General features: G+C 39.9%; 1 protein-coding gene across 10 annotated transcripts in view; it reads left to right on the top strand.

Annotated features, from left to right (window-relative positions):
• The window catches only part of TANC2 (tetratricopeptide repeat, ankyrin repeat and coiled-coil containing 2), a 363388-nt gene that overhangs the window by 262326 nt on the left and 75488 nt on the right, over positions 1-25574 (top strand). For all 10 annotated transcript variants that reach the window (XM_044938797.2, XM_044938800.2, XM_044938803.2 and 7 more), the window contains 2 exons: positions 8848-9129; positions 14482-14615. In XM_044938797.2, the coding sequence (XP_044794732.1) occupies positions 8848-9129; positions 14482-14615 (416 nt within the window). The remainder of the gene's footprint in view (positions 1-8847; positions 9130-14481; positions 14616-25574) is intronic.

Here is a 25574-nt window from a genome sequence, read left to right as displayed (position 1 = left end):
GGAAACAGATGATTCATTTATTTTTGTTATTTTTGTACAGTTCAAGTGATTTTCAAAGACCTGAGTTTGCATCCTATAACTGTTTTCCTGTAGCCTTCCTGTTCTACCAGAGACAAGTCTGTGAACATTTCCCTGCAGTTGAGAATGGAAAATTCATATTCACTGTTTTCATTCATGAATGCATTTATTAAACATTATTGAACGTACATTCCCTATGACAAGAGCTGCCCTAGTTAGTAAGGACTTACCAGGTTGGATGATTGTGGTAGGGTTAAGTTGATGAGATACAAGGGTAGAAGTGTAGGTGCTGACATGATTTTATCAGATACATGTAGTTGATGGCTAAATACAGGAAGAATATGTGGGATGTAAGGTTAATGTATGGCAAAACCAATACAGTATTGTAAAGTAATTAGCCTCCAGTTAAATAAATTTTGTATTTAAAAAAGCTTGTTGAAGTATATGGTGAAAAGCAAGAGATGTTGAGAATCTGAACCATATGACTGTCAGTTGAGGATTAATTAGGTTCTGAACTAAGAAATTAATGTGCATTTTCTTATTTAGCCTTATGAAATAGATATTCTTATTACCCTCATTTTACAGATAATTTAACTGAGGCTTAGAATGATCTGGAAGCTCCTCCAGAGGTTATATCACTATAAATAGCAGTGGAATGGGAAAAGAAAACAGGAAATACATCTGAAAGAAATTCCTCAAGAATCATTGATAGGTCCTGTGACAAATCAGATATAAAGGTTCAGAAAGAAGTCCTGATGAGTCCCAGGTTTCTATCTTGGGAGACCAGACAGATGGGAATATTTAATTAACTGAGACATTGAATGGAAAATAAAGAATAGGTTAAGGTGAATGAAATCAAACTTTAGTTCTAAACATTTTAAGTTTAAGATATTTACTGGAAATCCACAGAAACAACTCTTATAAGTTGCTGAAAATGCTGTACAGGAGTTTAGAACTGGGATCTGGAAGAGAAATATAAGCCATCATCACTTAGATAGTTGTAAAAGCCATTAGTCTATTCCTTTGTAATTACCCAGGAAGATGATGAAGAAGAAAAAAACAGTAAAATATAGAACCTAAGATTGGCAGTATTTCAGAGAGAGGCAGAAGAGAAGAATCATTAAAGAAGAGGAAGAGAGGGCCCAAAAAGAGCTAGAAGAAAGTGTTACTATGTCAAACCCAAGAAGGAAATATATTTCAAAAAGTGGGGATTTGTTAAAAGTATTAAGTACCGAGCTGTGGTTAAGCATAAAAACTAAAAATAATTCACTGGACTTAAAAGTTAGAACATCTTTAGTGTCATTAACCAAAACCATTCAACAGAGTGGGAGGAAGCTAGACTAGAATGAGTTACTATTATGGAACTGAAGACAGCAAGTGTGGTTCTTTCAGTAGTACGTATATACCATGGAATAGTACTGAGCCATAGAAAGGAATAAAATAGAGTCAGTTTGTGTGGATGAACCTAGAGCCTGTTATACAGAGTGAATAAGTCAGAAAGAGAAAAATAGATATAATGTATTAATGCATATATATGAAATCTAGGAAAATGGTATTGATGAACCTATTTGCAGGGCAGGAGTAGAGGCGTTGATGTAGAGAGCGGATTTGTGGACACAGGGGTGGGAAGGAGAGGGAGGGACGATTTGAGAGAGTAAGGTTGACATGCATAAATAACACTACCATGTGTGAAATAGATAGCTAGTGGGAAACTGCTGTACAGAACAGGGAGCTCAGCTTGGTGCTCTGTGATGACCTTGATGGGTGGAATGGGGGGTGGGGTGGGAGGGAGACTCAAAAGGGAGGGGATATATGTATAGTTATGGCTGATTCACGATGTTCTACAGCAGAAACTAACCCAGCATTGTAAAGCAATTATATTCCAATAAAAAAAATTTTTTAAGTGTTGGGGGGGAAAGGATGAAGGGATGTAAGTTGGCAGTTCAAAGGGGTGAGGGCTCTAGGAGAATGCATATGTTCTCAGTATCCTTTTCACTGTTTCGTTTAAATAAATGTGTGTGGGAGGAAGGTGATTAGGTTACACTGGATTCTTTTGGCTTGATGGTGTGGACAGAGGTACCCATGACTGCAGTTAACCAACAGACACTGTCCTGGGCACACTTTTGTATTAACTTGCTTTAATCCTCCCATGTCATGATTATCCCTGATTTAAAGATGAGGAAAACTGAGAGATCAAGAACATAAGTAACTTTCCTAAGGTTGCACAGCTAGTGAGTAACAGAGACAGGATATCACCTGAAGCAGCCTGGCTCCAAGTCTGGTTTTACCCACCCTGCTGTAGGTTTCCCTGCTGACCCCGAAAGTGACTCTGCTTTATTTAATCTGTTTTGTTTGGTTTTTTTTTTAAGCAGAAGTTATCTGGAATGAACATTTCTCAAGCTATTATCTTTAGATTGTTTTTTAGGACCTGCTTCAAAATGCTTTTACATTTTTCAAAAACTCCATTTCCTTGGGTAGGAGGACCTGCCTACTGTAGTTCTTTTCTTGAGTGCCATAAATAAGCAACAGACCCTAAGCAGATTGACTCTTGTAAATGAGAGTGTGAGCCTTCGAGAAACTCAGTAGGCAGACGAGCCCTGCCTTGGTTTCATAAGCATACTTAAGAAAAAATTAACATGTTTTTTGACGTATGTTGGGTGCTGATGTGATACCAGGTTTTGTCTGAAGCACATGTGTTTTTCCTGTGCTGTGTGGAGAATAACATGCACAGCCTGAACCCTAAGAATAAGCCTGAAATTATCTTTTGTTCTGGGGAACAGAGGTGCTTCCAGGCTAGACTTTACAGCCATTGTGGAAGAATGTGAGGAAGTACAACCCTACTCCTGTTTGCACCAGACCTTGGCTGTATGACACAGACCCTTTCTTCTGCCAGTCCTGTGACTGACTTCTTTTCAAATGATTCCTGGTTGTTTTCCATGAGTAAATATGCTTTAGTCTAAATCCAGTTAGAGCTCTTTTGCCCCCACTTCCCTTTCCCCTTTTCCTTTGGCTGCAGCTGTTTATATTTGCGTTGGGACAAGCTGGTCTATTAGCCCTAATGCACTTTTGTTTGTTTTTTAAATGTTTACTCTTTGCTGTAGCTAAAGAAAGGTCAGTTTTCTCTGTAAGTCTAGAGACATGATTATTCATATTGATGGTCTCACAGAGACCGTTTCCTAGAGAGCTTTCATTTGTCTGTCACAAGCCTAATTTGCATTGAAGAGATGTACACACAGATCTGAGTCTTGAGTGGTTATTACATTTCTTAAAAAGAAAAAAAAACTGCTTTCCAAAACTTTTCGTATTTGTGTACTCTACTGGAATGTTTTTCCTTTCGCTGCTTTTTCTTTCAACATTTTATTAGCAGTATTTTCAGATATACCCCAAAAAGACAAGTTTCACAATAAACACTCATATACTTGCCTTGATTATGTCATTAAAGTTTTATTATTTCTACCATATATCTATCCATTCTGCCCTTCTCTTCAACCACACATCATTTTTTTTTTTTTTTTTTTACAAATTTCAAAGTAAATTCCAGATGTCAGTATACTTGGGAATGTTTTGAGAAGCTTGGGACGATCTTCCTGTCTCTTGCTGCCCTGGGACAGCCACTTCAGGGCTTAGAGAACTGAATCTGTTGCTAAATGTATGGTTTAGCTCATTTTTTTTTCCCTTGGCTCAGCTACAGTTGCAGTGGTCCTTTCTCACTGAATTATTTCCGTGGTTTCTGCTTTAGAAAATCTCTTGGAAGCCAGCTGATCTCCTAAACAAAGAAACATTTATTTAGGAAGATGAACGCCGCAGAAAGTATTCATTCCCTGCATGTCCCACAGCGCAGGCCAAGGTGCCTTCTTGTTCATATGCCCTGAATTTACTGTTGGTACATAGAGAGTGTGGCTTTCTTTCATCATATTGATCTGACAAAAGCCTTAGGTTCTGAGGCACAGAAATCGTTTCTGGGCTGTTCTTGGTGTCTACAGTTGTTTTACCATATGGTGCCGGGTTAATTTTGTCTGTTCTTCCCTTGAGGCTTTTGTGAATTGATTACATTTTTAGAAAATTTTTAAAATAACTTTTCAAAATGTCAAAGCTTTCTCAGTAGAATAAAATATGATGAGAGATTACGTCAACGTGAGAACAAGTTATCTTAATAGAATTTTTCTCAGAAACTTCAGCATTGAAGTTGAGTCTGTACTTACCCCATATTATAAATCGGCATCGGTCATATTCGTGAAAGCCTCTTTTGAGACAAAATGTTAAGTAAGCTTAGACCTGAACAGGTAAGTCGGTTAGTCTAGAAAGCACCTGAGTGTCTGAGAAGCTCTGCTCTCTCTCTCTCTGGCCAGTCATGCCATTTCTGAAGGGAAGCACAGGAGAGGTGAAGGAGAAAGAAGCCAGCCTAGCCAGTCAGCCAAGTCTGCTCAGTTCTGGTCATCAGTGATATCACTGATGATCAGATTCAAATTTAATACTGATATGATATAGAGAAACAGCATAGTATAATGCAAAAAAACCCTGGATTTTGGAGTCAGAATTAGGAGTTTTTTTCTTTATTTACCAATTCTTTTTAATTGGAGTATAATTGCTTTTCAGTGTTAGGCTAGTTTCTGCTGTACAACAGTGTGAATCAGCCATATATATACATATGTCTCCTACCTCTTGAGCCTCCCATCTCACTCCCCAGTCCCACCGCTCTAGGTCATCACAGAGCACCAAGCCGAAGTCTCTGTGCTAAACGGCAGCTTCCCCTTAGCTATCTGTTTACACATGGTAGTGGACACCTGTCAGTGCTCCTCTCCCAGTCCATCCCACCCTCTCCGTCCCAACCCCCCGTGTCCACAAGCCCATCCTCTATGTCTGTGTCTCTATTCCTGCCCTACAAATAGGCTCATCAGTACCATTTTTCTAGATTCTATGAAGAAAGTGAAAGTGAAATCGCTCAATTGTGTCTGACTCTTTGAGACCCCATGGACTGTAGCCTACCAGGCTCCTCCCTCCATGGGATTCTCCAGGCAAGAATACTGGAGTGGGTTGCCATTTCCTTCTCCAGGGGATCTTCCTGACCCAGGGATTGAACCGAGGTCTCCCGCATTCCAGGCAGATGCAGGCAGACCCGTTAACCTCTGAGCCACACAGACACATAGATTATATATATATGAGTTAATTTACAATATTAAAAAAAAAAGATTTAGGTTTTGATTCTGGTTCTGAAACCAGCTGTTTGTGACCTGAGATCTCTTCTTAGATTCACATCAAGCCAATTGATCTTCTGTTCTCTCCTTCTTCTCTGGGAGTCCTGTGATTGCTCAGCCAGAGCTCAGCAGGTCTGTGTGAGTGTCTGCCCACCAAGGGCACTCAGCTACCCAGGAAACCCCTTGCATGGTGAACAGCCCCCTGCTGTCAAGTGACATAATTGGAAAGGGTGGAGTGAGGAGCTCCAAGGATCAGTCCTTCCGCTGAAGCAACCGTTAAGCTGGCGAGTCTGACAGAATCCACTTTTTCAGAACTTTGGAATTGCTAAGCAAAGCAAGAAAAGCAGGTTATGAAATGGTATCTATAGTACGATTTTTATTTTAAAAATAAGTATCTATTGGTACAGACAAAACTCAGGAAAAAAGTGAATTGTGTTTCTCTCTGGCTAGTGGGAGTAAGATTATTATTCTGTTTATCTGCTATCCCTAAATTTTCTGTAGTGAATATGTATTACTTCCATAAAAAATAACAAAACTAAAATAGAACAGTTTGGCAGTCTATCAAGAAGCTAAAACTTAGAGTTTCCATATAACCCAGCAGTACGTTCAGCAGTACCACTCCTGGAAGTATACCCAAGAGAATTGAAAACACGTGTACAAAAACCTGTACATATTATGCAGCAGCATGCTGTATAATAGCCAAAAAGTGGAAATAGCCCAGATGTTTGTCAGATGATAAATGGATAAACAAAATGTGATATATCCATATAATGCAATATTGTTCAGCAGTAAAAGTACTGATACATGTTACAGCATGGATGAACCTCAAAAACATGCTAAGTGCAAGAAGCCAGACACCAAAGGCTGTTATTGTTTGGTAATATATGTGTGAAATGTCTCAATAGGCAACCCTGTAAAGACAGAAAGTTTTTGGTTGCCAGGCACTAGGGAAATGGAGACTGGAGAGTGACAGCTAATGGGTAAGTGGTTTTCTTTGGACAATGATGAAAATCTCTAGGAATTAAATAATGATGGTTGTGCAGTTTTGTGAATGTACTAAAAAACCAGTGGTTTACATACTTTAAAAGGATGAATATTACAGTATGTGAATTATAGCTCAATAAAATAATATTTAAGAAAAGTAAAATTTAAAAGAAAAGTAGAATCTATTTAACTGTAAGACACTAGAATTAAGAGTATTTTTAGCAAGTCAAAGTCTAATTTTCACCTAATTCTGTAATTATATATGTATTTTAAAAAAGTACATTTTGATAAACAGATGTGAATCAGGAAATTATGAGTAACCATGTATCTGTATCTCCACAGCCTTTTCTTTTTTTAAGTGAAAATTTGGGATATTTTAAAACTGACATAGGAAACTATTTGCTTCTATTATTAGAGTTTGACTTTATATTTTTAACTTTTGTACTACTTTTGGAATTATCCTTTTTTAAAATGCTCAGTTATCATTCAAATGGCTTTGCAATAGTTTTAAGTGAGAGTGTTTACATGTGTGTGTTTTTCTCAAGTAAGCTGCCATCTCCAGATTCTATATTAAGATATTGGAATGGTTTAAATATGTTCTAGAATAATATAAGCAGGATAAGTAGACCTAATTTCCACTTTTATGATTTCCTTTCTCCCGTCTTATCCCCTTCCCACCTCTGACGTTTATTCTCCAAAATATAATATGGGGTTAGAATGTAATGCTTTGTTTTTAATTAAATCTTTCAGTAAGCATTTATTGAGCACCTACTGTGTGTCAAGTTACTGTGCTAAGGTTAACAATACAGAAATAAAATTCAAAAAAATAAATAATAATATAAAAAATAAATGATACATCTTGGTCAGTTACTCAGTCATGTCCAACTCTTTGCGATACCATAGATTGTAGCATGCTAGGCTTCCCTGTCCTTAACCATCTCCCGGAGTTTGCCTAAACTCGTGTCCATTGAGTCAGTGATGCCATCCTACCATCTCATCCTCTGTCATCCGCTTCTCCTCCCGCCTTCAATCTTTCCCAGCATCAGAGTCTTTTCCAGTGAGTCAGCTCTTCACATCAGGTGGCCAAAGTATTGGAGCTTCAGCTTTAGTCCTTCCAATGAATATTCAGGATTGATTTCCTTTAGGATGGACTGGTTTGATCTCCTTGCTATCCAGGGGACTCTCAAGACTCTTCTCCAACACCACAGTTCAAAAGCATCAGTTCTTCAGCACTCAACCTTTTTTTATTGTCCAGCTCTCACATCCATACATGACCACTGGAAAAACCATAGCTTTGACTAGATGGACCTTTGTAGGCAAAGTAATGCTCTGCTTTTTAATACATTCTCTAGTTTGTCACTGCTTTCCTTCCAAAGAGTAATCATCTTTTTAATTTTGTGGCTGCAGTCACCATCTGCAGTGATTTTGGAGCCCAAGAAAATAAAGTCTGTCACTGTTTCCACTGTTTCCCCATCTATATGCCATGAAGTGATGGGACCAGATGCCTTCATCTTTGTTTTTTGAATATTGAGTTTTAAGCCAGCTATTTCACTCTCCTCTTTCACCTTCATCAAGAGGCTCCTTAATTCCTCATCACTTTCTGCCATATCTGCATATCTGAGGTTAATGGTACATCTAGAACTACTCTTAAAACAGTTAAGAAGACATTTAACTCAGATATGAGAGGTCAGGCAGGACTTCTTTTTACCATCAGTATTATTTGGAGGTTGACGTTGAAACCAAGTCACATTACGGGTTTTTAGAGAACCATTGCACATAGAGCTCATGCTTGGCACCTAGCACATCTCACAACTACACAAACACAGAGGAAAGCAATAGAGATTTGTCCGCAGTACGTGTGTGTAGAAGCCAGAAATCCTTTTTAATTGGCATGAATATAAGCAGTACAGGTGCAGAGACATTAGTGAAAGTTGAGTTTCTGCTTTCTTGACCACTTAACGTACTGAAAACCTTTTACACCACCAGAGCTTTTACTTCCCCTAATATGCTTGCTATTCACTTTTTTAAAATATCATCATGAACTTAAAGGAATCACTGCTTTTTATTAGTGTTTTTAAAGAAACAGACAAGGTCTCCTCACATTGCTTCCCATGGGACCGATGTGTAGTGGCGTGATCATATTGGTGGTTAAATACTGAAATATGACCTTGCAGGTTGGTAAAGAGTTGATGCTGTCAGCCGTGTGGATTCCCTGCCACACCCCAGCCTCTCCCGAGACTCCAGCCCTACAGACCGCCACAATCCAACATTTTAAAGGTTATCCCCAGGCCAAGAAGGAGGCTTGAGGGACCCTGCATTTTCACTACTGTTCCTAATTGCCAGCACCTGGCCAGCCCTACTGTTAAATCATTTTGCGTATCACGCTGACTCGCTGACTATAACATAAGTTACTGCTGTTTCAACCATGTTTGGGTTCTTCGAGCTGCAGTCGCAAGTAGCTCTAGCTCATGTATCGTTGCCTCTCTGTACAGAACCAAAATTCAGAGTTTTCTTATTTTCTGAATAACCCAGAAAACCCTCACAGTGTAACTCTCAGTGGTCTTCTAAACCATACTGCTTTTTTGCTCTTTATTTCTCTCAGTGTTGACAGTTTGGCCTAAGTCCCCTGTTCTCTTATTGTTCCTTCCAGTCCGCTTTGCACCTTACAGACCTCCCGATATCTCCCTGAAGCCCCTGCTCTTTGAAGTGCCCAGCATCACTACGGAGTCGGTGTTCGTTGGTCGGGATTGGGTTTTCCATGAAATAGATGCTCAGCTTCAAAGTTCAAACGCCAGCGTGAACCAGGGAGTCGTGATCGTGGGAAACATTGGGTTTGGCAAAACCGCCATCATCTCCAGACTGGTGGCCCTCAGCTGCCACGGAACACGGATGAGACAAATCGCCTCCGACAGCCCACACGCCTCCCCCAAACGTAGGTACCCTTTTTTTTTTTTTTTTTTTAAAGAATTCTGCTACATGGCTCTTAAATTTCTTTTCATCTTTATATTAAGTCTCAGATCCTTTCATTTTCTGATCTGCAAAACCTGATTTGCATGTGAGGATCTTCAACTCAGAATTGGGAGAAAGAATGTAATATTCTGCTGACATTTAGCCCAACAATCACCTAAGTGTGACAGAAAAACCCTTTCTCTCAGAATAAATGTATGAGTCTTCCCTCCTGCCTGGCTAGCTGGTCCGTCCTTCGGGTAATGACTACAGCTATTGCCTGGTAGAGCTCTTTGCATCCATTGCTGTCAGCTTTTGCTCAGCCTGTGCCCAGCCTTGCTGGCTCAGTCTTGTTTGCAGCCTCCATTTCTTTGCGACTGGTGTCTGTTCCACTGCTTGGGCATGAATTTCGTTGTGTCCTTGAAGAATTTCTCCTGCTTCCTTGTGAAGAGATGCTGAGATCTCATATATATTCATGCTTCTTTCATCACCAGCAGGGCGCAGTTTAACGATCACAGTCAGGATCTTGTTTGTTTTTAAAATACTTAATATGGTCCTTAGTGCCAGGTGCTCTCTAAGAGTTTAACAAATATTAGTTCATCCAGTCCTCTCAGCAACTCAAATGAGGTAGTTCCTGTTTTCTTCCTTTCACAAATTACTGGTTTGAGGCTCAGAGAGGTTAAGTAAGCCCCCCAGGTTTCACAGCTAGTAAAGAGTGAAACTAGAATTTGCACCTAATCAGTCTGATTTCAGAGGCCAGTCACATCCATTTTGCTGTGCTCCCCTCTGTTTATGCCTGGAACTCGAGTTAAGGAGCTAAAAGGAAATGTATGGGTATTCTTATACATAGTATATGTAGAGAACCACAAATTTAGATGATCTTTTAAGATTGACTCCTATGCTAAAATCACACTCCTATGTGATTCTAAGATGTCTTCATGTTTAAAAGTAACTGTTCATACCTATTCCAGTATTTTCCTTAGAGTTCTTACATATCACACCAGACTACTACTTACCTGAGTCATCCAAGAGGCTAACTGTTTGAGTGTGTCTACCTGGCTTCTGCTAGTTATAAGAGAACAAAAAGAAACTATTGCTCTACTAGTCCAAATGAGTAATCTAGCTCATCATAGATTTCCAGACAGCAACCACTAGAAATGATTGGTTTGAGGTCATAGTAGCTACAGAGTCTAGCACAGTGCTGTGGAAACTCAAGAGAAACTCATTGAACACTCCCCCAATATCCTGGCTTCTCTTGACATTAACAATTTCGTGTCTTTAGGTAAGCACATCGCCACTGGTAAACTTACAGATAATCTGACATGTAGAAGAACTACTGTCTAGAAGGAAAACCAGTTGAATCGAGAGTCCCTGTTTGCCCGGGTGTAGTAAGAATTAGTACAGAAGAATTCATGTCGTAAGAACAATATCATGCTTAGTTTCTGGATGAAGCTTTTCTGAGGTAGATGGACAGAATGTCAGAGGAGTCCAGAGTCCACAGGTTGAGTCCTAGTGCTCAAATTGACAATACTTTGTAACCTTGAGAATCTTACTGTAATTCTTTAGACCTCGGTTTTGTCACCCATAAAATGCATCAGTAGGATTTGGTGATCTTTAAGATTCATTCCTGTGCTACAGTTCTGTGATTCTAAGAAGATGTCTTCATGGTTAAATGTAACTCGCCATACCTATTCCAGTGTTTTCTTATTTTTTTCCTTTTTTTTTTTTTTTTGGTATAATTTTTTTACTATGTTAGTACACAAGTTGTTAATTTTCAATAGACTTTATTTTTTTAATTTATTTTTTGAGCTGGATCTTCATTGCTTTGCTCAGGCTTTCTCTAGTCGTGGCAGGCGGGGGCTGCTGTTTGTTGCAGTTCAAGAGCTTCTCGTTGCAGATGCTTCTCTTGTTGCGGCACACGGGCTCTAGGCATGTGGGCATCAGCAGTTGTGGTGCATGGGCTTAGTTGCTCCCTGGCATGTGGAATCTTCCCCGACAAGGGATTGGTCCCGTGTCCCCTGCATTGGCAGGCTGGTTCTTAGCTGCTGTACCGCCAGGGAAGTCCTATTTCAGTATTTTCCTTAATGTGTGTACATATCACACCAGACTGCTACTTATCTGAGTTATCCAAGAGGTTAACTATTTGACTGTGTCAGGAAGAAAACCAGAGAGGTGATAGTCTCTCTGACTCACTGTGGCAGATAACAGAATGGTAGAATCATGACTCAAGGGCAAGAAGAACTGCCTTCTCTGAAAGCAAAAGTACCTGGGAGTGCCCCCCACCCCAAGCCTGAGAGAGCAGGAGCTAATAGAAAACCACCATGTGCTCCCCAAAACAGAGGTTCTCTAAAGGTAGTTCATCAAGTTATTCTCTAACATCCATTGCCTTTTACCTCCATCTGCTAACTGCTAAGTCATGTCTGACTCTGTGCGACCCCATAGACAGCAGCCCATGAGGCTCCCCTGTCCCTGGGATTCTCCAGGCAAGAACACTAGAGTGGATTGCCATTACCTCCAGAGAAACTCTAAAAATACCAGGACACTCCCATTCATGTGATAAATGTCCACATGTTAGATTGGAGATTTGGCCTGATAGATTAACTTTCACAACTTGAAGAGGTGTTAAAGGGATAGAGTATGTGGCCGTGTATTTATCAGAATTACACAGAACCAGCACTGCCTTGTTATAATCTTTGACGCAAACCAGACCACTACCCTTTAAGATGGATTAGAAATAAGTGGTTGACGTCATTTACTGGTATTTAAATATTAACTCTGAACAACAAAATCAACTCTTGGAATTACCCCAAAACTACACACTTTTATAAAAATTTTATTTTCCGCTATGCAAATGATTAATGATAAAATGTAACATCAGTTTGTTTTAGAACTATCTCATTAAATTTTCTAGTTTTGAGGGCACATGTTTTTTCTTTCTTGTATTATTATCCTCATGAGGTTTTGGTTAAAATTTTTCAAGTATTGGGGCTCAAAAATACTACTTTTAAAAAAGCAGTGATCTGTATGTTTCTATTTTATATTTCTGTTATTTCTGTAAACAGATATGAATTGAATATATATTAACCAATTTAAAGGTGTTTCTTTGAGGGAAAAAAAAGAATAAAGAACAAGCTGTTTTTCAGCATCGACCTTTTACTATAGGAGCCAGCACTGGAAATGTCACTGGCAGTAGCAGAATTTTTTTCATGAGTGAATAAGGATGATGTCTATAGAGAGAGAATTGAATTCAGTTTTTACAGTTTAATTTACATTAAGCTTTGATAGGTGTATTCGCAATCCCTCTGGCCTTCCCAAGCCTCCGTCAGCGATGTAGTTGTAGTAATGATGAAAACAGGTGAAACGTTATTGGAGCTCCTGGCCTTCCTCTCTGCATCCCGTGTCATTCTTCTTTCTGTCTCCGCCTCCTCCGCGCTGAGCAGCACTGCTCTGGCAGATGTGAGCAGTCTAGCCTGCAGCACTGCGTTGCCTGGCTCTGTCCTTCCCCCACAGACACCCAGCCCCCAGCCGCCCCCTCCTTGTCATTTCCCTGGGAAGGCACAGAAGAGCTGTCACGGCAGGCACTAGCCTGTCATCCTGTTTGCCACCTACACCCCTTCCCAAACCTTACTCCCCCATCAGTCTCCACCACCACCATCACCCACCCCTCAGCACACACACTCTTCTAAGAACAAAAACATTTTGTGAAGATGGACCTGTTGCGTAATCGGGGTATTATCACATGAACTACAAAGATACTCAGTACAGCCGTTAGGGAAGTTCAGTCTAACACAGGACTCTATTCTCCTATCCCTAGGAGGCTCAGTGTAGTTATTGTTCGGATTTGATATTTGCCAACAGCTGCCGTGCCCCCAGATAGCTGTGCAGTGAGTAGCTCCTCCTCTCCCAACCCTGCTCATCCCAGAAATCCGTTTTGCCAATTTGCTGTGTACACCGGCAGCTCCTCCCAATTTACTTGTTTTCTACTCTTCTCTGAATACCAAGCAGAAAGTAAAGACACCCAAACAGAAAGGAGGGTGTCTCCAGAAGGGAACAGCTAGAAGACAGAAGACCATAATTACCCACAAAATCAAGTACCAGATAAAGGGAAACGGGGTGGAGCAAGGGAGTGAACAACAGGCATGATACACTGACAGTCGCTGAACTTACTGTTTCCTCAGTCTTCTTTCAGTGCTGTCTCCCACACCTCCCCTCCTACAATGTATTCAGAACTCTAGGCAATGGCCAGTTGGGTGGAAGAGGTCTCAATTCAGTCCTCCTGGTAGGGAGTTACATGAAAACCATTTTCCCTGTTCCTCCTCCTCTTCAATAGCTGTTGACCATCCAGTTACAGCCTACTTATTTTGTACCCCTTGTTAAAATATTATCTGTATTCACAAATGTAGTCCATGATTTCTAGTAGTAGTTAGCGTGTGTGTGTCAAGTCGCTCAGTCGTGTCCGACTCTTTGCGACCCCGTGGACTGTAGCCCGCCAGGCTCCTCTGTCCATGGGATTCTCCAGGCAAGAATACTGGAGTGGGTTGCCATGCCCTCCTCCAGGGGATCTTCCCAACCCAGGGATCGAACCCCGGTCTCCTGCATTGCAGCCAGACGCTTTATCCTCTGAGCCACCAGGGAAGCCCAGTAGTAGTTAAGATATTACCTAAATAACATGAGGAAATGGAATTTTTTAAAAGCAGCTTTATTAAGCTACAATTCACCTAACCCTGTAATTCACCCATTTAAATTGTTCAATTCAGTGCATTTTAGTGTATTCACTGAGTTGTAAAGCAGTCACCATAATCTTAGAATGTTTTCATTCCCCCCTAAAAGAAATCCCATACCCGTTAGCAGTCCGTCTTCATTTCCCTGCTAAGTCCCTATCTCCACCCCTAGGTAAGCACAAATCTGCTTTTTTGTCTCCTGTGGATTTTCCTTTTCTGGGCATTTCACATAAATAGAATCATACACTATATGACCTTTTGCAACTGGCTTCTTTGAGTGAGTGTAACACTTCCAAGGGTTGTCCCTGTTGTTTTGCATGTATTGGTATTTTATTTCTTTTTATTGTCAAGTAATGTTCCCTTGTGGGGCTGTGCCACATTTTATCAGTTCATCAGTTGATGGACATTTGGGTTGTTTCCACTTTGGAGCTGATATGAATCTTCCTTCTTTGAGCACTTGTCTACAAGTTTTTTCATGGACATACATTTTTAATTCTCTTGGGTACATACCTAAGAGTAGAATTGCGGGATTGTACAACACATTGAATTTAGCCAGTCTTCAACCAGTCCAGAGTTTTATGATGATCTGATGCAAATATCTCATCTTTTTAAACCAGATGTGGATGCCAACAGAGAGCTGCCACTCACACAGCCACCGTCAGCCCACTCTTCCATCACCAGTGGAAGCTGCCCAGGAACTCCAGAAATGCGCAGGCGGCAGGAGGAGGCCATGCGGAGACTAGCCTCACAGGTACGAGAGGATCCCCAGGGTGCGGGCACGCCAGCGCCATTTTAATGTCAACAGAACAATGGTAGGCAGACCCCAGCAAAGCGAACAAAAGTATATACAGGTATACCATTAACATATAGAGAAAATTTTCTCTTTCTTTGCTGTTCCTAGAAAAATACTTTGTTATTTTGGAATCAGAAACATTGTTGGAAGGACCCTTAGAAATAACCAAAGTCCCATAACGAATAGATAAGAAAGTGGAGACTCAAAGTTATATGATTTACCCAAGATCACAGTATAAGTAATCAATATAGTTTTTAAATTTTCATTCCTAGCTCCTAACTTCCTGCTGTACTGCACTATCCATGAATTTTTTATATGTTGGATTGTAATTTTCTTTATTATTATCAAAGCGATATATACACATAGTTCAGGAAATCAAATAATGTTCAAAGACTTATAATAAAAACCAGGAATTCTTTTCTCCTTCCCAAGCCACCCTCGCCCCAAAGGCAAACACTTTCAATGTTTAGAGATATTTCTCTGATCCATACCTCCATCTTTGTAAATAATATTTATGGTCTGCTATAACTGTTTTGATCAGTTCTGTGCATTATCTATTGCTTCTTATTATGGATGATGAGAATTTTAGCTCTTTTACCTTCCTTGCTCTGTCCACCATGTCACTACTGTTATATCATGATTTTTGTCTGAATCCGTGTTATATTATATTCAGTATTAATACTGTGGCAATACAGTTCACTGTAGAACCAAGAATAACATTTTCTTCTTGAGCAGTTTTGTTTTTCCTGGGTTATGAAATGCCTCATTTTAAAATTTGCTTCTTTTTCTTCAAAACAATGATTGTCGTTCCATAACTCTTGCTGCTGCTGCTGCTGCTGCTAAGTCGCTTTAGTCATGTCCGACTCTGTGCAACCCCATAGATGGCAGCCCATCAGGCTCCACCATCCCTGTGATTCTCCAGGCAAGAACACTGAAGTGGGTTCCCATTTCCTTCTCCAATGCTTAAAAGTGAAAAGTGAAAGTGAAGTCGCTCAGTTGTATCTGACTCTTAGTGACCCCATGGACTGCAGCCTACCAGGCTCCTCCATCCATGGGATTTTCCAGGCAAGAGTACTGGAGTGGGGTGCCATTGCCTTCTCCGTCCATAACTCTTAATGCTTTGTAAAATGGCTCTCAGGACAGTTTTCCACATCAGTTATATTCCCCCCCCCCCCCCCCCCCCCAACACACACACTCTGGAAGCCCCAGAGTTCTCCATCAAACTAACCTGGACCTCGGATGCTCTCAAGGCTTACCACCTAGTTGTTATCCTGGAAATTCTGTTGCTGTGTTTGATCACATGTCATGATCTTTCTTGATTATATTCCTTTCTTTGATGGAGCACATCATGTAGCTTCCCAAGAAAAAACGCCAAGGAGGTAAATTTTCTGAGATTTAATGTTCATAAAAGTGTCTTCATTCCATTCTCATACATTACCATTTGTTTAATATCATAAAACTGGAGTTTAAAAATTATTCTCCCTCAGAATTTTGAAGGCATCCACCTTTTTTTTTAATTTTTAAGTTAATTTTTATTGGAGCATAACTGCTTTAGAGTGTTGTGTTAGCTTCTACTGCACATAGCTTGGGTCAGCCATACATACATATATGTATACATATACATATATCTACTCCCTTTTGGAAGATATCCATCTTGAACTTCCAATATTACTATTTAAGTAATATGGTTTTCTTGTTCTAGTTGCTAAGTCATATCTGACTCTTTGTGACCCTGTGGACTGCAGCACACCAGGCGTCCCTGCCCTTCACTGTTTCCCGGAGTTTACTCAAACTCATGTCCATTGAGTTGGTGATGCTATCTAACCATCTCATCCTCTAGTTCCATCCCAGTATGGTACTATTCTTATTCCTGATTCTTTATATATACTTTTTTTTCCTTCCAGAAGCTTTTAGCTCTGTCACCAGTCTTACTAGGTCTTTTTTCTTTTCATATTCTATTGGTGCCTAGTGAACCCTGGGTTTATTCTTTGATTCAGGGAAATGCTTTTGTATTATTTATTGATAATTTCCTTACCACCACTTCCTCTGTTATCTCCTTCTACAACTCCTTTTAGTCAAAAATTAATTTCCTATGTTAATACTCTTTACTTCCCTGTTTCCTATACTTTCATTTTCCTATTTTGTTTTATGATCCACTTTAAAGAGATTTCCTCAACATCACCTTGCAATACTTTCACACACACAAAAAAATTGGCTATCACAGTTTTAATTTCCAATAGGTCCTTTCTTCCCCCAGTTGCTCCCCTCTTTTTTAGAGCATACTGTTTTTGTGTTATGGATGCAGTATGTTCTCTTTTCTCTTCCTTAATAGTTAGATAATGAAAACCTGATGGAAGCCAGTGTATGCGGAGAGCTTCACTATAGAGAATTAAGATGACCTGTCAGCTTTTACTGCAAAACCCCAAAGTCAATGTCCATAAGTTTTTTTCCTGCACTGTTCATCTTATCTAGCAGGGAATCCACCAATCTCCTGCAGGGTGTATATCCTGGCTGCCAGCATTCTGAAGCTAGTGAGAGAAAGTGAAGTTTCATCACTTAGATTGCAGACTTTTACATAAACCCCTTGTTTCATTCCTGCACCTGCTCCTTACCTACCCTGTGTCTGGTGTCCCTAAGCCTGGATTCTCTTAGTTTCTTGAGTGAATATAATCCTCTTTCCTGTGGGTTTTGGGGAAGGTAGTCACCCAGCTGGGCAAGATGGGAGGGATATCTGGGGATCCAACTGCTCCTTCCATAAACGTCAGATAATGTCTGTGTTTTCAACTTCCTTCCTCACCCCTCTTCTTCCACAGTATCTGGTGCTTATAATTCCTGTGCTTTTCTGAGGTTTGACAGATGAGTCGGCCTTATATCCTCAGCTAGCATTTGCTTCACCTTCTTCTGTTAAGCCATTTAATCCTACATTCATATTCCATCTTTATATATTATAATCAGAGATTAGATATTTCTCATCAACAGAGTTTGCATTTATGTTTCTTTTTTTTCCCCAAATCACTCTGTGATAATCTTTTCTTTATTTTGTGACAATTATTTATTTATTTGGCGGCATGGTGGGATCTTAGTTCCCTAAGCAGGGATTGAACCTGTTCTGCTCCCCCACCCCTGCAACGGAAGCACAGAGCCTTAACCGCTGGACTGCCCAGGAAGTCTCCGCATTTCTGTTTCTTATTCTCCTTATTTTGGAGGAATGCCGTCTCCAGTGTTTGAAGAAGTCTCTTGTCATGGTTAATTAGTAATGAGGAACAGGAAGGCATCTTCACTGTCATAAGCTTCTAATTTCTTCATAGAAATCCTGTCCAGGTATGAGCCAGAAATGGTATGTTTCCCCCAACTACATTTTCAGTTGTCCCCATTTAGTGGTACACACCCATTTATAAATGGGCTTCTGAAAACAGTTTGAGACTTCCCTCATTTCACTGCTAACTCAGTGCAACTTTAAAAGATATCTTTGTTTTTTATTTTTTCTAAATATCCCATGTAAGCTGACTCCAGCCTCTTCTTTAGAAAAAATCAGAATAAATGTCATCTAGAAATACACAAATGCTAAAGAGCTTTCATCATCACAGTCATTTATTTATTCATTTGGAATAGATGTTTGGAACACCTGTAATACAAGATTGAAGCTAAAGCAGTGAACCAGACAGACACAGTCCCTGTTATCAGGTAGCCTACGTTTTTGTGGTGGGAGAAGGCCAATGAACAAACAAATACATGGTATATCGGATGGTGACGCGTGCTAGAAAGAAAGTCTTCACTTGTTGTCACTTCGTAGTCTCTCATCAGGAGAAAAGTCCCAGGACTTCCCTGGCTATCCACCCATTAAGACTCTGCGCTTCCACTGCCGGGAACCCAGGTTCAGTATCTGATCGGGGAAATAAGATTCCACATGCCTTGCACTGCAGTCAAAAAGTTAGGAGAGAGAGAAAGAAAGAAATCCCAAGATTCCATATGTTCAATATTTGGAAAATATTATTTATTTTTAGTAGGAAATTAGTAACTATATTACTTGAAAACTGATCGTGTTTTAAATTCCATGGTTGTGCCTTCCTTAAGCACAAGATAAATCAATCTCTTTTGTACCTAGAAATGGGATATTTTTATGGGGTCGCACAGAGTTGGACACGATTGTTGCGACTTAGCAGCAACAGCAGAAAACCTTCTATAAGAAATGGCTCCTTAGATTAAAGTTGACCTTTGATTCAATATTTTGAAGATGTTAAATGTTAGAAGTGAGATATACTAGTCATTATTTACACTTAAGGAATATATTTAAAATTTCATGCTTATGTCTTCCTTAAGCCAAATATAAATACCTCTGTTTGTATTTAGAGATGGAATATCTTAAAATTTACACTGAACGTTGTGTAACAAATGGCCCCTTAGATTAAAATTGAATGTCATCCCAGTAATTGTGCCACATGTCCCAGTTCAAACACAGGTTTATGCTATAGAAGCATAGAGCAGAAGCCAGCGACCTTGCTTCTCATCAGTAACAAATGATGAGATCTTTTCAAATCAGTGTTTTGAGAATGCAAGCTACTATATGAAAATTAAAAGTACCCTTGAAAAACTGCTTGATTTGATAGAGTTCTTAGTGTCAGTTCTTGCGTATCATTCATTATCATTGATATTTCATAGTATTCTTGAGGCTTTCTATGCTTCTTCATAATTGAGAACATTGAGTTCTTGTCACAACTTTAGAGCAACTTTATTTACTGAAGAAACACTTTCCACTTGAAGTAACAGGTTTTGCTAGGTCTAGATCTCTTAATGTATTTCCAGTTAATATTATGTATTTCTTCTGAAGTACATCTGAGGTGTGTGGGGATCTTGTTCAGAGCCTTTCCTGGGTGTGTGACTTGGGAACAACCATCACTTTTCCAGGGTTTCATTCTGTTATCTGAGTGGTCAGACATGTAGAATTCTCCAGACAGAGAGACTGACTTCTATTTACTGTGGGCATAATGCACATTCAGCTTAGTACTTTTTACATTATATTTTTATAATGTAAAAATTATATTTTTACATTATATTTCGCTTCTTCATTCTTACCTTGAACCTCCGAGGTGGTCATTATCATCCCCATTTTACAGATGAGGACACTGTGCTTCAGTGATAGTTAATTTTTCCAGTGTCTTCCTATTAGTAAATAGCAGAGCTCGGATACAGAGTCAGTGTTCACCCCAATAAAATGAGTCATCTTCTTCCCATTTAACAGATACAGAAGCTCACCTCATACTGAGGTTATGTAACTCGCCAAGATAACTAGAACATGACTTGAAACCACGATTTAAACTGAGGTAGGCAGGCTCCAGAGTCCAGGCTTTTAACCACTGTAGCGCTCTCCAGTGCAACAGGAAGGATTTTTGTTTAGTGTTCTTTTGGAAAAATCTGTCAATAATTGAAAGTGGCTTCAAAGCAAGAAACTTATAATGAAGGAGCACCTTCCAGAAATTTCGCTGACCTCAAATTCTTCTTCAAAAAGTTTTCTTTTTCAAAAGTGACTAGAAGCTCTTGTCACATTATCTAAGTTGTCACTGGCTTAATCCTTAGACTAAAAAGCTAATACCTCTTAAATAAGCTAATTAGAGAAACTAGCTAATTTTAAGAAGTGTCACAGAAACACAAAAAGCAGATTTTTCCCCTCTAAGGAAATCTATGTAAGAAAAAAAAACTGAAATGTCATCCTTGCCAAGAGACTAGTTCTATACTAAATCAGGATGATGTCAAGTGATCATGGTTCCTGAGCTAGTTGCTGCTGATGTTAAAGGTATCAGCCAAGGAAGTGATCCTGTCAGCAGTTCAGAAATGCATGTTGAGCCTAATAAGAGACTTACACCACACATACACACACACTCATAGGAAGAGAGGAAAACAAAAAATAACATCAGCGAAGTATGAGATTCAGAAAAAGAAAAAAGGTATGAGATTTGGTTTGGGTTCCAGTTGACTATTTTGAAAAGATTTACATTTTAGGAGAAATGTGATCCAAACTAAACAACAAATAACCTATAGATGATGTTTTATAAAATGTGTCTAGGGTTTTTTTTTCCTCTAAAAATTAAATCAAAATTTTATAGTGAGACCCAGATGCATCTACACTCAGGATACTGAATATGGAAACAACCTTATTTATTCATTTCTCAGGTTTTGGGTTTTTTTTTGTTTTTTTTTTTTGCTTTTTAATCTTGTCTCTTCCACTAGATGGGTCAGTATTTAAATTATTGTTCACCACTTTGTCACCAGCTCCTAACACAACGCCTAGCACAGAAGTATGTGTTAAATGAGTGAATAAATTGTAATCTGTTCTCTGTACTGAAGTCTGAGTAATCTTTCTAAAACCGATTTTTGTTCTTGCTACTTAAAATCTGTCAGTGGCTCCTCCTTGCCCTTGAATGGAGTCCAAACTCCCTTCTTGAAACATGACTATTATCGCAAAGGACCTTTATGTGCACGGGTACTAAGTTGCTTCAGTTGTATTGGTGCACAACCCCATGGTCTGTAGCCGGCCAGACTCCTCTGTCCATGCGATTCTCCAGGCAAGAATACTAGAGTGGGTTGCCGTGGCCTCTCCAAGAGATCTTCCTGACCCAGGGATCGAACCCAAGTCTCCTCTGTCTCCTGCATTGGCAGGCAGGTTCTTTACCACTAGCACCACCTGGGAAGCCCAGAGGGCCTTTACATTTTTTATCTAGCCCAGGGTTTCTCAGCGTCAACACCGTTGACATTCTGGGCCAGATAACTCGTGGTCTGTGGGCTGTCCTGTTTAGTGTACTGTGCTGAGGAGTATCCTGGGCCTCTGCCCACTGTCCAGTGGTATCCTGCCACCCACAGTCGTGTTGACCAAAACTGTCTCCAGACGTCACCAAATGTCCCCTGGGGAGCAGAGCCACCCCAGATGACAGCCTCTGCTCTATCTGCTCATGTCTCCCGCCTCTCCCCACTCACTCGCATTCTGGCCGCACTGGAGGTGGAAAGCTGTGTCTTGCCTGAGGGGCATCACACATGCTGTCCTCCTCTGCCTGGGACACACCTGCCCCAATGCGCTTCTCATCATCCTTTAGATTTCAGCTTAAGTTTCACCTCTAAGGAGGCCTTTCCAGCTCTCCTCAGTTCCTTAGATGGCCCCGCTTGTGTTACACCTGCATCTTGTATTTCCTATCTCATCATGCTTTTTCCCCAGTTCTATCAAGATTAACTGACATAGAATATTGTATTAGTTAAAGATGTATGGCATAATGATTTGATATGTGTATAAATTTAGTCAATAGCCATCACCTCACATAGTTACAGAATTTTTTGTGTGATAAGAACTTTTAAAATCTACTCTCTTAAGTCATTTTCAACTATATAATGTAGGACTATAAACTGTAGTCACCAGGTAGTACATTATGGTAATAATAATAATGTTGCAGATGGATACTGAAATTAGTGGGTAACAGTTTGGGGAGGAACAATATTTGCACTGACTCAAAGTATCTCCTCTAAGATATTTAACTATAAAGGGTAAGATAGTAGCTTTATAGTAAAGAAACCTGGCAGAAACCTTTACCTTAGCCAAGCAATCCAGGCCAGCACCACCAGGATCTGGACGCATCACATCATGAACCCTGTGACATGATCCACTGAAAAGGACAAAACATTGTTTTTGTGGTAATCTTGCCAAAAAAAAAATCTCAACTGGAAAATGAGGAAAACATGAGAGGATCTCACATTGACTGATATTCAACAAAGTAATGGATCAGTACTCTTCAAAAGTGTCAAGGTCATGAAACACAAAGACTAAGGAGCTCTTACAGACTCCAAGAGTCTAAGGAGAAATAACAACTGGATAGAATGCTGGAACAGAAAAAGGTCATGAGTGGAAAACTGACAGAATTTGAATACTGCCTCTAGTTCATAGTGTGTGCCAGTGTTATTTCCTGGTTTCAATAATTATGCTATGATTATGTAAGATGTTAAGGGAAGCTGGGTAAGGAATATACGGAAACTCACATCTTTTTGCAACATTTAAGTCTAAAATTAGCTCGAAATAAAAAGTTTAAAAAAAAAATCCTACTGCAAAAAAAAGAGCTCCAAGCTGGAAAATTACTGAGGCCAAACCCAAGTCTTGAGCTATTCCTAGCTGCCAGTCCCAGGATGCGAATTACAGCCATAGTTGAGGGAGAAAGGGTAAAGAAAATGTTTTTACCCTGAGCCGCGAGGTCACTAGACACAGGAAAATCCAAACTGAAGTATTGGAAGGGATGTGCCGAGTAGGAAATCAACCAGGTGGTAGTGAGAGAGTTCAAGAAAGAGTGATGAGAAAGAGATAGGGAATAAAAATATGAGAGCGTGAAGGAAGGTCAGTGGCAACATTAGAGTTTGCTGGGACCTCCCTGGTGTTCCCATGGTTAAGAGCCTGCTCTTCCACGGCAGGGACATGGATTCAATCCATGGTCAGAATCCCCCATCCTGCATGCCATGTGGCATGACCCCCCAAAAAATTTTAAGTGATGCCAATGACAGCTGATGTGAGAGTTGGACCATAAAGAAGGCTGAGCACCAAAGAATCGATGCTTTTAATTGTGGTGCTGGAGAAGACTTAAAGAGTCCCTTGGACAGAAAGAAGATCAAATCAGTCAGTCCTAAGGGAAATCAACCCTGAATACTCATTGGAAGGACTGATGCCGAAGTTGAAGCTTCCTGTACTTTGGCCACCTGATGTGAAGAACTGACTCATCAGAAAAGACCCTGATGCTGGGAAAGATTGAAGGCAGGAGGAGAAGCGGGCAGCAGAGGATGAGATGGTTGGATAGCATCACCACATCCATCAAGTTGGTGATGCCATCCAGCCATCTCATTCTCTGTCGTCCCCTTCTCCTCCTGCCCTCAATCTTCCCCAACATCAGGGTCTTTTCTGATGAGTCAGTTCTTCACATCAGGTGGCCAAAGTATTGGAGCTTCAGCTTCAGCATCAGTTCTTCCAATGAATATTCAGGATTGATTTCCTTTAGGGTTGACTGGTTTGATCTCCTTGCAGTCCAAAGGACTCTCAAGAGTCCTCTCCAACACTCCAGCTCAAAAAGCATCAATTCTTGGCGCTCAGCTCTCTTTATGGTCCAACTCTTACATCCATACATGACTACTGGAAAAACCATAGCTTTGACCAGATGGACCTTTGTTGGCAAAGTAATGTCTCTGCTTTTTCATATGCTATCTAAGTTGGTCATAGCTTTTCTTCCAAGAGCAAGCGTCTTTAAATTTCATGGCTACAGTCACCATCTGCAGTGATTTTGGAGCCCAAGAAAATAAAGTCTGTCACTATTTCTACTGTTTCCCCATCTATTTATCATGAAGTGATGGAACTGGATGTCATGATCTTTGTTTTTTGAATGTTGAGTTTTAAGCCAACTTTTTCACTCTGCTCTTTCACTTTCATCAAGAGGCTCTTTAATTCCTCCTTATTTTCTGTCCTAAGGGTGGTGTCATCTGAAGTTATTGATATTTCTCCCAACAGTCTTGATTCCAGGCTGTGCTTCATTCAGCCTGGCATTTTGCACGATGTATTGTGCATATAGGTTAAATAAGCAGGGTGACAATATACAGCCTTGACATACTCCATTCCCAATTTGGAACCAGTCCGATTTTCCGTGTCCAGTTCTAACTGTTGCTTCTTGACTTGCATACAGGTTTCTCAGGAGGCAGGTAAGGTGGTCTGATATTGCAGTATTATTATTCCAGTAATACCAGTTGGTCTGGTATTATTGGAATAATAGTGACTGAATACAGGCCATGGTCACTTCCTCAGAGCTGTAGGGAGTGATCTGTTGCCCTTCACTGAACATTAGCACAGTGAGAGATTGAAGGTAAAAAACTGTGTTTCCTATTCGTGTATGTGGGAAAAGTTGTTGTAATGTCAACAGATAAATCGGGAGAAATACCAAGTGTTTTTGACAGATTATATGTACATTTACATACCGTGTAGCTGCCTGGAAATATCTAGTAAGTGACCTATTTTGAGTCAAAGTACAAATTTCATGAAGATGTTGAATGGTCTTTCTGCCTGAAGTCTGCAGAGGAGTTACGATTTTTTATTTGGAATGCCTAAAAATTTTTAAACTCAAAGAAACAAAGGCAGCCCCAGAAGGGGCAACTTTCTCAGTGATCTCTGTTAGGTGAAACTTCAGATAGCCAAGAGTGTAGATGATTTTTAATGAAACCAGGGCAAGAACCCTCTTCCTAAATTTTAAACTTTTTATCTTCAAACTCGTATCCCATTACTTCAGGTAAAGAGTAAGTTATAGCTGATTTGCTCAGCTGTACTTTGCCTCGACATAGGAAATCAATTGAGATAAAATATGATGAAAGTTCATATTGATTCAGAGATTTGCTGTTTTCTTTCTATAAAGTGGAGATTTGTGTCCGTGTGGACATAACCACTGACTTTCACTGTTCACTAAGAGGACAGATCAATTGCTGTCAAGTTTTCTCTTTGGGTTCCTTACCTTGTGTTTAAGATCAGTAATAAAGCAGTGATCAATCTATCTACAGAAGAGAGTGGAGATTTCTAAGTACACCTTCTCATTTCCATTTCCACACTATGCTCAGACATCATTGCTTCACTTACAAGCAATTCCTGTCCTCAGCTTTCCAGGTGTAGTAACATTTCCTGTGTTGTTCATTTTTTTTAAATGTTAGTGAGAAGGATTTCAGATATTTTTTAAAAAGTGATATTTCCAGCATTTGTTAAAGAGCTAGGATGACGATACCTACAGGTTAGGAGTCATTTCAAAGCAGAACACTTTCGTGGATGATTCTGTTCTTTGAGAGCTGGGGTCCCAGTAGTATATCTGTGCATGCTCTTAGGGCAAATTTCAAATGCCTGAGGCACAAAGGCAGTAGCTGAAAAGAAGA

This window comes from Bubalus bubalis, chromosome 3, assembly GCF_019923935.1.
Source record: "Bubalus bubalis isolate 160015118507 breed Murrah chromosome 3, NDDB_SH_1, whole genome shotgun sequence".
Classification (NCBI taxonomy): domain Eukaryota; kingdom Metazoa; phylum Chordata; class Mammalia; order Artiodactyla; family Bovidae; genus Bubalus; species Bubalus bubalis.
The sequence above is the reverse complement of the archived record's forward strand: the minus strand, read 5'-3'. Positions and strand labels throughout refer to the sequence as shown.